This window comes from Schistocerca cancellata, chromosome 9, assembly GCF_023864275.1.
Source record: "Schistocerca cancellata isolate TAMUIC-IGC-003103 chromosome 9, iqSchCanc2.1, whole genome shotgun sequence".
NCBI lineage: Eukaryota > Metazoa > Arthropoda > Insecta > Orthoptera > Acrididae > Schistocerca > Schistocerca cancellata.
Genome location: NC_064634.1, coordinates 443459631 through 443473232, shown reverse-complemented (window position 1 = coordinate 443473232; position 13602 = coordinate 443459631). Strand labels below are relative to the sequence as shown.

The 13602-nt window shown below is 39.0% G+C and overlaps 1 protein-coding gene across 1 annotated transcript in view; it reads left to right on the top strand.

Annotated features, from left to right (window-relative positions):
- LOC126101551 (Fanconi anemia group D2 protein) overlaps positions 1-13602 on the top strand; it is a 225542-nt gene that overhangs the window by 95415 nt on the left and 116525 nt on the right. Inside the window, exon 12 of the mRNA XM_049912189.1 lies at positions 6664-6770. Coding sequence (XP_049768146.1) covers positions 6664-6770 — 107 coding nt within the window. The remainder of the gene's footprint in view (positions 1-6663; positions 6771-13602) is intronic.

Here is a 13602-nt window from a genome sequence, read left to right as displayed (position 1 = left end):
TGATGTGAGCCAAACAGCAGTGGGTGCAGCGCTACAGCAAGAAGTTGACAGCAGATGGCAGCCGCTCACATGTTTCTCTAAAAACCTGACTCGACAGCAGCAAAAATGGAGTGCTATTGACCGTGAGTTGCTTGCTGTTTACTTAGCCATAAAGCATTTTCGCACGTCTGTCGAAGGGAGGCACTTTGCAATTTTTACTGATCACAAGCTGGTAGTAGCTATATTTCAACGAGACACAGAACTCAATTCACCACGTCAGTGCAGGCGAGTCGAGTACATTGCACAGTCACAACTGACATGCGTCACATTTCAGGAAAAGACAACCTGGTCGCAGATTGCCTGTCTAGGAATTGTGGCAGTTTAAATTCAATTCGTTGGACCGAGTTAGCGTCTAAACAACGAGAAGATCCGTTCTTGCACCGTCTAATAGAGGAACAGAGAACTGCGCTGCAGCTCAGACGTGTGTCTGTCCCAAATGTTCCAGACGGAATTTGGTGTGATGTAGCAAAAGGAAAGGAGCGACCTTACATACCAGAACAATATCGTCGCGTGATTTATAGTGCACTACATAACCTATCACATTCAGGAGTATGAGCTACAGCCAAGTTAGTTTCCTCCAAAGTAGTGTGGCCTGGAATACAAAAAGATTGTCGTGCATGGGCGCGTGCATGTCTAACATGCCAGCGTAATAAAATCTTTGCACCTTTGCTGACTTTCCGACGCCATCTGCAAGATTTTCACATATACATGTGGACATTGTGGGCCCGCTATCATGCTCTTCAGAACAACGCTATTTGCTCACAATCATTGATCGTTTTACCAGGTGGCCAGAAGTAGTTGTAATACAAGACATTTCTGCGGAGTCGGTTGCAAAAGCACTGTTGCATTCATGGTTCTCCAGGTTTGGCATTCCGTCAAACAAAAAACAGATCGCGGAAGGCAGTTTGAAAGTCAACTTTTCAATGAACTTTTACTACTGTGCGGGTGCAACCACCTACGCATCACAAGCTATCATCCATCTAGTAATGGAATGGTGGAACGACTACCCCGCACGCTCAAAGCTGCATTAATGTGTAGTTCCACTTCATGGCCTGAAGCACTACCGCTGGTCCTTCTTGAATTGAGAACGACCGTGAAGGAGGACTTACAACGCTCTTCCGCAGAATTGGTTTATGGCGAGCAATTGAGGGTTCCTGGAGAATTTATCGTTCCAGCATCTACACAGTCGTTCGCCCCTGAGCTATGCACACAATTCGCGAGACAACTCAGCGTTAGAATGAGAAACATCAAACCCACTAACCCTGTCAGACATGGAGACCGGAGAGTGTTTGTACATAAAGACCTGCAAGCAACATCCCACATATGGCTTAGGGATGATACAGTGCGCCCGCCGCTTGTTTCGCCTTACTCTGGACCATACAGGGTAATCACAAGAGGAAGCCACAGCTTCAAAATCGATAAGGATGGTAAAGAAGAGACAGTCTCAATTGAGCGGCTTAAACCTGCTTACACCGAAGAGGGTACACTCCTTCCTCGGTCTGCAAAATCACCCTCAAACGTGGAGGCCAAAGAAACAGCAGATAGTCTCGCCGAGCCCTTGGTTTCAGTAGAGGACAACGAAGCAGCAAGTGCAGAACAGGAGCAGCCATTGCCTGCACCAGATGTTTTCACGAGAGCTGGTAGAAAAATCAAGTGCAAGTTTCCCCACATACCTGGTGCACCTGGTTTCAAAAGGAGGGGGGCTGATGTGGCGACATCATTTATCCACTGCGCCAAAAACAGCGGGTGAAAGCTGCAGCTGATAGATATTTATCTTTGCCGTAGTCGGCTTGGTTACAAGTTGTTTATTCTTGTTAGTTTTTGATCTGTGCTTGGAAAATAAAATGTTTTCTCATCTCATGAAAAAGCTGTTACTTCATAAAATATAAAGGCTCCCATAAATTATTTGTAGTGGCCGCATAGCCCGTGGAATCGGAAAGAAATTTTAGTGTCCTAACCTGAGGCACATGTCAAAGATGAGCTGAAAGAAAATTACTAATTATTTTCTAGTATGGCACCTAAGAATGGTCAATGTTCCGTTAAGGCCACATCTACTCAGGACAAGCAAAGTTTAGATTTACAAAGCTTACAAATTATTGCATACTGTACACAAATTTAAGTCATGAACAACTATATTTTAGTTTTGTTTACAACTTACATAGACTGTTACAGCAAGATGAACCTTAGACAGTCATTCTTTCCTCTCGAAGTCCAAGAACAGAAGAACACCAAAAAAATAGTTCAGTCACAGAATCTCAAATGTCCATGGAATATATTGCAACACAATGCATTTGTTTAATTCTTTGCATTATCGCCAGCTATTCATACAATAATTATCACTAGATGGAACTTATAAATTTCAAATTCATGACCACCCCAGGAGATACAGTACAATATACGAGGGGAAGTTAATTGTTATCTACAAAGTAGTTAGAAAATTTTATTGTTGTCAAATAGGAAACTTACAAGAACATCATTTTTTGACTTAGTCTCCTTGCGTTTGTTTCAATGCACTTGGTCCATCGTTGTACAAGCTTCCTGATGCCCTCATAAAAGAAGATTCTCTGCTGAGCAGCAAGCCAGGAATGCACCGCTTCTTTCACTGCTTCGTCTCAGGCAAATCGATGGCCCCTTAGTGCCTGTTTGATTGAATCAAACAAGAGATAGTCAGAAGAGGCAAGATCGGGATGATAGGGAGGATTACCCAATACTTCAAATTTGAGTTTCTGGAGCATTCCAGCAGTGTGGGCAGCACGGTGAATTTGGATGTTTCCATTCCATACTCCGCTTCTTACTCTCCGGCTCGTAATGATGGATCCATGTGTCGTCACCAATAATGACCCTGTCTAAGAAGTTGTCCCCTTCGTTACCATAGCGATCCAAATGTTTTTTGCAGATGTCCCAGAGCATTTGTTCATGCAACTGTCTAGAGTTGTTTTGGGACCCATCTTGCACAAACTTTATGAAACCCAAGTCTGTCGTGGATAATTTCATAGGCAGAACCATGACTAATTTGTAGACGATGTGTCACTTTGTCAGTAGTTAATAGTCTTTCTAAAAGAATAATTTCACGTGAACGCTCAATGGTTTCTTCATTTGTAGTGGTAAATGGTTGACCGGCTCCTTCATCGTGCGTAACATTTGTGCGACCATTTCAGAATTTTTCAATCCATTCGTACACACTCCATTGTGGCAAAATACTGTTCCCGTACTATACCGAAAGTCTTCCATGAATTTCAGCCCCCGATATGCCTTCCAACTACAAAAAATGGATCACTGAACATTGTTCTTCTTTGGTGCAAATAGACAGCAGAGCAGCCATGGTTAACAGCACAGCAGCGATAACGAAACTAACCTAGCAGCTTGAAAACTGCAAAGGTATGACAACAAATAAACAAAGCATGCGTCACCAACATAAAATGACAGCACTACCAAAATAAACAAAAATATAACTAAATTGCGGATAATAATTGACTTACCCTCACACATTGTGTATTCCTGTTTGGAGTTCAGAATGGGATTTTACTGCATATTCTAATGGAAAAGTCTGTAACAGGTTATCAGAAAACATCAGACTGGAAACTGAAAATCTGTGGCTATTCAACAAAGTAACAGAATACCTTGTTGGCTACTCCTATAATTTGTCAGAAGATTGGGACTTGAGGATGTAAATTTTCGTAAACAATAACATTTTGAAAAGGTTTTTAACTTTTCCACTCTGTAGACGGCTATATTCTTCTCTGAAAGCTATATCATCTGAGAGGTATATCTGAAAAGTAAATACTATTTGCTTATATTTAAATGTTGACAGTTCAGATCAATGTGGCCCTAATGGAGCTCCAACTGTTGATTGTTTATGATACCACAAAGTCATTGTTTTGATTCAGTAATTTGACTGTGGGTGAAAGCAAACAACAAGACCTCTGAAAATCTTGCTCCCACTAATTGTGAAGTACATGCTGTAATTTTGTTTTTATGTGCAAAAGGATCCGCAGCCACTCAGAATCGTCAGCAGTAATGAATGAAGGAAAGACAAGACAATGGTGTTGGGACTTCAGATGTGGTTGTACAGATGTTCTTGATGATGAGCAGAGTAGTAGACCAGCATACGGACCAATCAAATTGTGCAGCACCTGAACCAAAAACTGTGGTCTGACAACAGTTGCCAGTTGGTGGTCCAGCTAATGAATTTCCTCATTTTGGAATTGACATAACACTGCTGTTAAGTTGTTCTTTAATGTGTGATTGGCTTTGGTCAGAAGTCATTATCCAGCACCTGTTGTACAAATGTTACTAATATAGAAAAGAAAAAAAATTTAATTGAAAAGGGTGCTTTAAAATTGTATTTAAAATACGAGCAATACTTACAGTTTGGTTTAACAGCAAGTTTTTTATATATGAAGTTTAATATGAATTGACAATACAGTTCTTAAAGTCACCAACCTGATTTCCATAGTCCTCTTCACCTTCTTGGTAGCACGTCAGTCTTCCTCCATTGCTGAGTGGTCAGCGTGGCTGAAAGCCAAGCCAGAGGCTTGGGTTCGATTCCCAGCCAGTTTGAAGATTTTCTTCACTCGGGGACTGGGAGTTGTGTTATCCTCATTACCATTTCATCATCATCATCATCATCATCATCATCATCATCATCATTGACACACAACTCTCTGGAGTGCTGTCAGATAAAAAGACACACTAGGCAGCCAAACTACTGAAAGGGGCTTCCAGCCAAATATGCCATATGCACATTGATGGTGTTTGCTCAAAATATGTACCCAACACCACAATTTAGTTTACACTTTTTTCATATTTATTAGCTTCAAAATTGAATTGTTGGGGGATGACCAGTTTCTTTTTACTTTGAGTATTTATTAGTGCTTATTATGAGGTTGGTGCTCAAACCAGTGGCAGGATTAACCACATAGGTGTAAAGTAATTGAAGCGCACATTAATGGTACGCTGTTCAATAATATGGTAGCAATACCTCATATTCAGTTGGTTAGTTCAAAATGTTTTTCCACTAGGTGTTACCATAATTTTAATTAGTCATATCTTTTACCAAATAGAACATTCAGCAAAACTAATTACATCATTCAAATCAACATGTTCAGTATAACCAACTAAATAATAAATATGAGTGGAATGCAGGTTATATAACATTTTGACATATTCAGTATTATGAAAAGGAAAGTTGCCACTCACCATACAGTGGAGATGCTGAGTCGCAGATAGGCACAACAAAGGCTTATTTGTGACAGTCTTTTTTTTATTTTTGGGCCTATCTGTGACTCAGTATCTCCGCTATAAGGTGATTGGCAACTTTCCTTTTCATAATATTGTTACATTGTATCCTGGATTTTCCATTGTTCGAATTTTGACATATTCAAGTATATGTAACTCATTATGTAAATAACTGTATTGAGAACATTACAAAAATCACGAAAAAGTTAGTTATTGAGGGCTTTGAAGTCATAATAGATGAAGTAGTTCCAACTTGCTGTGTCATAGATTCCCACCTAACAGATAGTGTCTTGATTGCTCAGATATTACATGAACCAGTGACATGGAAAACCCTGCTTGCAATACAATGATAATTCCTTTTATATTCATGTAGTAACTTCTCAACACTCCCTCCGCATAGTGAACCATTGTTTAAAAATTGTAGAATGGCATCTCGCTTGATCAAACTGAGTCGTCTTATGGAGAATTGTTCTGGTTATTTTCAGACATCTGCTCTCCCATTTTCTTAGTGACCCCAGCCATATAAATCTTTCTTCAAACACAGCATTCCCTTGATAAACACACGTGCTTGGAAATTGAGCACTTGTCTGAATTACTTTATCCTCCCTCATATCAGTTACCTGCATTAAGTTTTACTGTGCTGCTGGAACTTACATCATGAAGTAAAATGTCTCATAATGTTAGAGGAGTTACAAGAATACATTTTTTAAAATCTAAATTCATTCCTTATCAGTTGACATAATGGAAACTAAACCCATCCTGTCCAATGTGTCCTTGACTGCCACTGATGGGCGTATCTTATCATTTGCTATTCATAGTGTTAGCTGAATGTTACTATTCTTCATATTTTTCCATTCCCTTTTTTCCTTTCTTTCAGTAATTTTCTTACAATTTTAGTTTTGTGTACTCTAAAATATGTCATATTTTTTCCTTACTGTTGACCTTTACGTGCAAAAGACAACAAGATTGCACAGTGGTTAAGATTTCAAATCTACATCCAACCACCCCAATTCAAATTTTCCAGAGTTTCTTGAAATTGTTTACGTTTGATGGTGGAATGGTTTCTTCAACGAGTTCATGGCTGTTTGCCTCCCTTATCATTCCAATTAAGCTACTGTTCTTTTTCTGACTTTGATGATGTTGATGGAATATACATGTGTGTGTGTGTGTGTGTGTGTGTGTGTGTGTTTTTTTTTTTTTTCTAACTGCAAAAGAAATTGTGCATTGTTATTGTATTTACATTGTGCAAAAACTATCTTTTGCTAGATACTAATTCTTGTGTGTTATTGCTATCTGATTACTGTTCGTAACAGAATTTCAATGTTTTACCTTTGATGGCTTTCTGTTCTTTATGTGTGGTATCTAATAGGGTTCTTTTCTTTTTAGATCTTGTAATGGCTGGCACGAAGACCTATCCAGAGGCTCAAGGGCTATTCTTTGATGAAATGTCATTGATAGCTGCTAAAACTCCTAACTTGGGCGAGAGTTTTATTGTGAGTATATGTCATTGTAGAAGAGAGAAAAGTAGTTTAAATCACATATTGGCTTCATGCAGGGCAGGCACTTAATGACTTTCCTTTAAATCTTGGAGTACAGGATGCATAGTTCAACAGAAATGGTTGGATGTCTGGCAGAATATGAACAAGACAGCATAACACTTGTAGCATTTAGTTGGTGAAAAATATCCTCAAAAATGTATGTGGTAACTGTAGTAAGAATTAACTACATATTATGTCTGCTTAAACTCCAGTCATGAAAAATGTGAACTGAACTGATAGGTTATCTTAATTAATCAGCAGACTTGTAAAAACACATTTTGTATTGGTTGACTCTGATAGCTTTTCATACATGTCCTTAATGACTTTTAACATTTCATACTCTGAAGTGACCAAACTTGGGACAATAATTTGTTGTCCTAGTTGTAAAACATGAATTTTTAATACATGACAGTATTATGAAAAGGGTAGCCGCTACCCACCATGTAGCAGAGTTGCTGAGTTGCAGATAGGCACAACAAAAAGACTCAAACATATTTATTATGCCCATCTGCAGCTCAGCAACTCCACTGTAATGTGAGTAGCAACTGTTCTGTTCATAAGATTGTCATTATTCCATCCTGTATTTTCCATTGTTTAGTTTTTAAAGTTTGCTATAGGAAAATGGAATCTGAAGAAGGTTTGTGGTTCCAAAAAGCTAGGCGTGGTGCCGTTATTTATTTTTGTGTATTTCTGTCGGCTTCAATGGGAGATCCATTTTGTAAACACAAGTTCTGAGCAGCCCATCTATCTCTGAATTTTCATCAACAGATAGTCAACTACATGGCAAATGTAAATTGGATGAGATAGCGCCAGTGGTGATTAGTGATGTTTGTGACTGGGAGTGCTACAGGTAATTTTCTCAATGTCTACCATCTAACTTGGCTCATCATATTTTCTCAGGAGCCTCCAGTATTTTCATACAGGGTGCAGCACTTAAATCCAGACAAATCAAACATTTTTTTTTTTTTAAAAAGCAAATTTATACAAACAAAATAAAAACGTAAATGAAAATCCTTTTACATTTAACTAGTTGTATCTGTCAAAAGAGTAACATTACTCAATATAACAACTCTTCAGCCACAATGACCACCTCCAATCTTGTCCTGAAGCGATCGCATGTACTCTTTAAAATAGCGCTATCCATGTTTGCAACTTCTGCTTTGATAACAGTGCCTAGAGGTGCGACATTAGGATGCCTCTTCTTATTGGTAACTCTTTCGACTGCGCTCCAAACATAGTAATTGAGGGGGTTCAAATCCAGGCTATTCTGGGTCAAGAACTCCTTTGACCAGAACCTGTCAACATCTGAGAGCCAGTTTTGGACTAAATGGCTCGTATGAGGTCCTCCTCTGCCATGTGACGAATTGTTCACTCAGTGATGTTCAATACTGATGCCAATTTCTTCAGCAATTGCCCCATTCCCTCCGACATCAGTGCCTGAGCCTTTTTTATGATTGCCGCGGTTTGTGATGTGCGTTTCCTCGAATGAGGTTCCATTACCGGGTTATCATAACCTTCCCCAGATGTCTCTGAAGCATTATACTTGGCCACAATTTGTAAACAGTTGATCTCGGGTAGTTACAGGATGTATGTACAGCCACCTCGGTTTTTGTGCAACTGAGGTGGCTATACACATGTCCTGTAACTAAACAATGTACAGTTGCTGGATCTCAGCCAATAAATATGTTTAAAATTTCATGATCTCAGGTAGCTGAAGAATCGAACTATTTCAGTGGTAGAAGGCCCAGCTTGAAGGCTTTCGATAATTGCAGCTCTTCGGTTGCACTCCGCACTTGTCTGTAGCATCTCATCCATTTTGTGGTTCTGACTGTTTACTAGATATCTATGGCTGCCAGTCATGACCTCTGGCAGAACTACGATATGGTGGGAAATTCAAATTGAAATCTGTCCAGATTTAAGCTCTGCATCCTGTAGTTGCTGAATCATAAGCTGCTTGTTCCACCAAGGCTGGCAGTTCCGTTATAATTATTCTATTGGTCCACTAGGCATCCACTATCAAGATACATGACCAGTGAGAATGTTTGTATGAGTAACATAAAAAACTTTACTGACAACATCTGTCATTATTACCTGTCACTGGTTTAAACATATGTGCAATATCTGAGATTGCCACTAAGGTAGTACACCTAAACCTTTTAATTTTGTCGCTCATACAATCATGATATTCTTCCAAATATAATGAAACCCTACTATCTTTATGTAATGTATAAGGCAACAGATGTGAATAATATCAAAATATTTAAATTCGATCCTACTCATCACAAATTTGAAAAGAGGATATTTCCTGTATGAAATCGTCATTTAGCTAATTAAACCTAAAGTTACGCGTAGAAAAACTTAAAATAGAAAATACTAATTCTGGATTTCAGAATGTGTATGTCACTTCATTAGGGAGGAGAAAAGAGATTGGTTGGGAACTCCAGAGGGTGAGGGGTGATGGGGGGGGGGAGATGTCAAACCGGCCGACTGTAAGCAGGAGAGGCACCACAGGACATTTTAATTTCCACTGTCCTGAATACAGTTTGATGGCACCCAATACAAAATATACACGTTTCAATTCCACGGAGCGAAGTACAGTGAGGTGCGATAGAAGAATGCTGTGTGAAGAGGGGTGGCACTGCACACTCGCACACTTGCACACTTAAGACCAAATAACATGTCTTACATTCCCTTGAACATATACGTTTTATGTATCAGACTCTTCATAAAGCTGGGCTCTACAAAATGAACATATTTTCGAAAATTCAATTTTTTTAAATTTTTTACGTCGTATCTCAAATGCTCGAAGGAGGGGGGTGGGAGGGGCGGCGCTATCTTAGTATTGTCTCGGTTCGGAAATATCGTAGATCCGAGGCTGATGCGCAGAGCAGTCTGAGTTATAGTGACCAAGTGTGTAGTCTCCACGTGACCTGTGTTTACACTTAGTGATTTTGCAGTTTCCTCTTCGTTTACTGCTCTCACATCAAATGAAAACAAAATGGATTTCTGTGGCCGGGAGCTATCAAGTGAATTAAAATACATTCACATAATTACGGTAGGCTAATATACGTTATTAATTTCAGATTTTATTTTATTTCCGCTTTTCTGACAGCCATGCATTAATTGCCATGTAGAACAATGAAGTTATTTTTGTCAGTTTGCTAAAGAAATTAGGTTTTTATCTATCTTTTACGCTGAGGCAGTCAATGTGTTTGAAACAAAGTGTTTAGTTCCACACTATTGGCTAATTTCAACTGCTCGCTGCATTTCAGGTGCACGTTTTTAAACATCTTGTAGCACGTTTTCATCTTCTAGCATGTGTGGCATTATGCCATAAGAAAGAATCAAAAATGAGTTAATACAGTACTTGTACTCCAAGAAAATTTACATCCCAAAACCCACACCAAAAAGCTTAATATCAGGTCTAGGCCTACTTCATTGGCAATCCGGACATACGAATGTGCTCTTTAAGTATGCACCTTAAATGTGCCATTTTAGTATGGCTCACGAAATTCCGACGCTTTTGGTGTATCCTCTGATATCTTTCTTCTTTTATGACATAATGTAAGATCTTTTAATGTTTTACACATACGAACATACGGGCTTCCTGTGTTATAGCAGCTGCCAAAATACGGTGGCGCCTGTTACCTGGCGCTGTCTGACGACTGCTGAAATTAACCTATTTCTAACAGGCCACGGGAAAATAATGCGAATGGTGGTTTGAAAAGCGGTAGTCTAAAAGTAAATTTCCTTTTACTAAAATTGAACTATGTGCGAGAATGTACGATGAATTTCGTAAATCACAGAGCGTTTGACTCTCATTTAAAAATCAACTCGTTGATGACGAGCCATTTAGAAGTATTTCAAGCCCAGAAGATCAGACATTCATGTCATTATTATGAGCAAATTGATGTAATGCTATGGGAAGCTCTCTCTCCTCTGCAATACCTAATTTATTTGTGGAAAACTTTGAGGGCAAGTCAGTGGACTCTGCTAAAAATTTAACGCGCGCATTTGTGTGATATATCCTAAAGTGTAGCATGCGCAAAAAATATCAACATTATATGTGAAAGCTTAGCTTCTCTTGAAGCTTATTAACCTTAGAGACCATTATTATATGTGAATGCTTTGCTTTTCTTGTCGCAACACTATGTATAGTAATTTGAAACATTAACTTTTCCTGTTTGAGTATCCGCGCTACTTAACAATGATGTTGCTATTAGCTGACTGCATCACGTGTCCTGGGGTCTGAATATCCACTGTCATCGGCTGGCGGGATCACATGACATGAGCTGCTTACAAAAGCGCGTCACAATCTCGATTACAGTGGTTCAGAAAGTAACAAGCGGTGTTTGATGGAATTCGAATTTATACTTTCGTAATACGAAAATATGCAGCGTACATGTTACTGCACATCAAAAATCTTTCCAAAAGGAGTTTCCTTCCCTCACTTTCCTTTTCTAAAGTGCCGGGAAATTCTACACCCATGTATAAAAGCATAACCATTCAAAGGATTGATAAGTTTTACAGTTCCGAGGGAAAATATACTGTCACTTAATGACACGGAAAAAGTGTCTTCATCCGGGAAAAAAGTGTATTTTTAACCAGGAAATCCGGGAATTTTTTTCCTTGTCCACGTATACACCCTGGGAGGGTGGATGAGAAAGATAGCCTGTGGTGATGTTGAGAGAAGACAAAAGATAAGGAGAAACAGTCGGAAACAGCAGGTCAAAGAGAGTACATTGGTGAGCACTGTGCCAGCTTCATTTAAGAGATGACAGAAGTGACATATGTTGGAAGACGACAAATGCTTCTTGACTTTTGCATAGCAAAAGAATTGGTGATAACAAATTCATTATTTCAGAACCACTCAAGATGACAGTGCACATAGGTAAAACCAGGGACCACAGGGTGATATCAAAGTAACTTAGTTGCATTGCAGTACCAACTACCGCCAAAAAGAAATTGCACACTCAAAGTAAAATGTAAGAGGTGACAGAAAATAAATTAAAATCACTTACTACTAAAGAATACAGTAGAAAGTTTGTGACATTATAGTTTAAAACAACAAACTAGTGTTAGAAAGATGTAAAAGAAGGTAATACCTGTTGCTCTTCCTTTGATTTTGCTGGATTTACCAGTGATGGGGTTGGAGTAAGTGGTAATGGGTGAGTTTGTACTAGTGGATAGAAGTACCATACTTTTTCACTCAGGCCAAGCGGCTCAAGGTCACATCACTTTTTCTCATCGTGCACACTCCCCCCCCCCCCCCCCCCCCCCCCCCCCCCCCACCCCCCCCCCCCCCCCCCCCATACTTTCTTGCAAGCACACTGCACAGTTAAAAGCTATTGCCGCTTAAACAAGGTACCAACAATTATAAGCATTGTTGATTTTTAGAACTAATTTCTTATGCTTTACTGAACTTTGTTTCACACCATGCTACATCTTTATGCATGACTTTGGAGATTATTATGTTAAAATGATTCTATTAATAAGTGGAAAAGAAAGGGAAAGTTTAAATTTAACCAGCAAACAGGAATTATAGTGGATGGACAATATCATCACCACCTTTGTCATCACTATCTTCACGTAGATTTATCACATACTCTGAATGCATTCATCTCGAAGTCCTTCCTTCACAACGTCTTCTTCCTGCAGTCGCTCTGCATGGGCTACGCATTTCTGCCACTCTTCACATGTGTAATGGTGTCATTAAGTAATTTTATCATGTGTCTAATTTTAAATGTAGACTTCTTGTTTGCTACCTCTCACTTTATTTGAGCCGATTTCAGTTCAGTGGGATTATACTGACAGTTATAGTTACTTCATGTTCCATTTCTGAAGCTAGATTATGAAGCTGATATCAACTATAATTGCTGATGTGTTGTCTAACAGTACAAAGCAATTTTGCTGTCATGCTTGTGATCATGAGTTAGGCTCTCGCTTTGCAGCCATACTAAAATGTCAGCTGGCTTCAAATTTGTGTTGTGAATTTTTTCGTAAAGATGGTATGATCGCTTGCATTGTCCATGACTATCGCACATCCTCCTTTCAGGTTTCAAAGGATATCAGTAAACCATTCCAAAACTCTACATTATTCGTCTCTTGACGATAATCACCATCAATTCTGCCCCCTCTGTGAAACTGTATTTGCCTGATCTGGCATGGCAGATTAGCAGCCGTGATCCTTTACCTAACCGGACCTTTGGACCACCAGTTCTTTTAGAATCCTGTCGATGGAACTTTCAGAGTAGTTTTGATTCACTGAAATTTCGTTGATGTGAATAATAGCACAAGCATCATCTTCATTCCTTACCTTGTGCCTTCTTCTTAAAAAATGAGACTTTTCTCTATATCTAAAATCTCCAGCCATCATTAGCTTTCGTATCTAAAGCCAAGTTTTTTAAAAATTCTGTGCAATGAAGTGATATCTCCCGCATAGTCTTATTTTAGCTTTTAAAGAGCTTTAAATTTTCTTAAGTGTTAGATATTCATCATTATTATAAAATACCTGAGCTCACCAATGGGTTACATCTTTCTGGAAACCATCTAATCCTGTGACAGGTTTTTGGCCTGTAGTGTTGTTTGTTGGAGAGGAAAAGCTTGGCCAAAGGGCGTCTTCAATTTTGATTACACTTTTATTGGCTTCCTAACAGACGTGTCACACTCTTCTTACAGAGACCTGTAGTTGTTTTTTGTGTAGCTCTGAAAAACCACAAACCTTTTCTTGGCAATTTTGAGAAAATTATGCATTTTTACACAGTGTGCTTAAACTATCACCTTATAC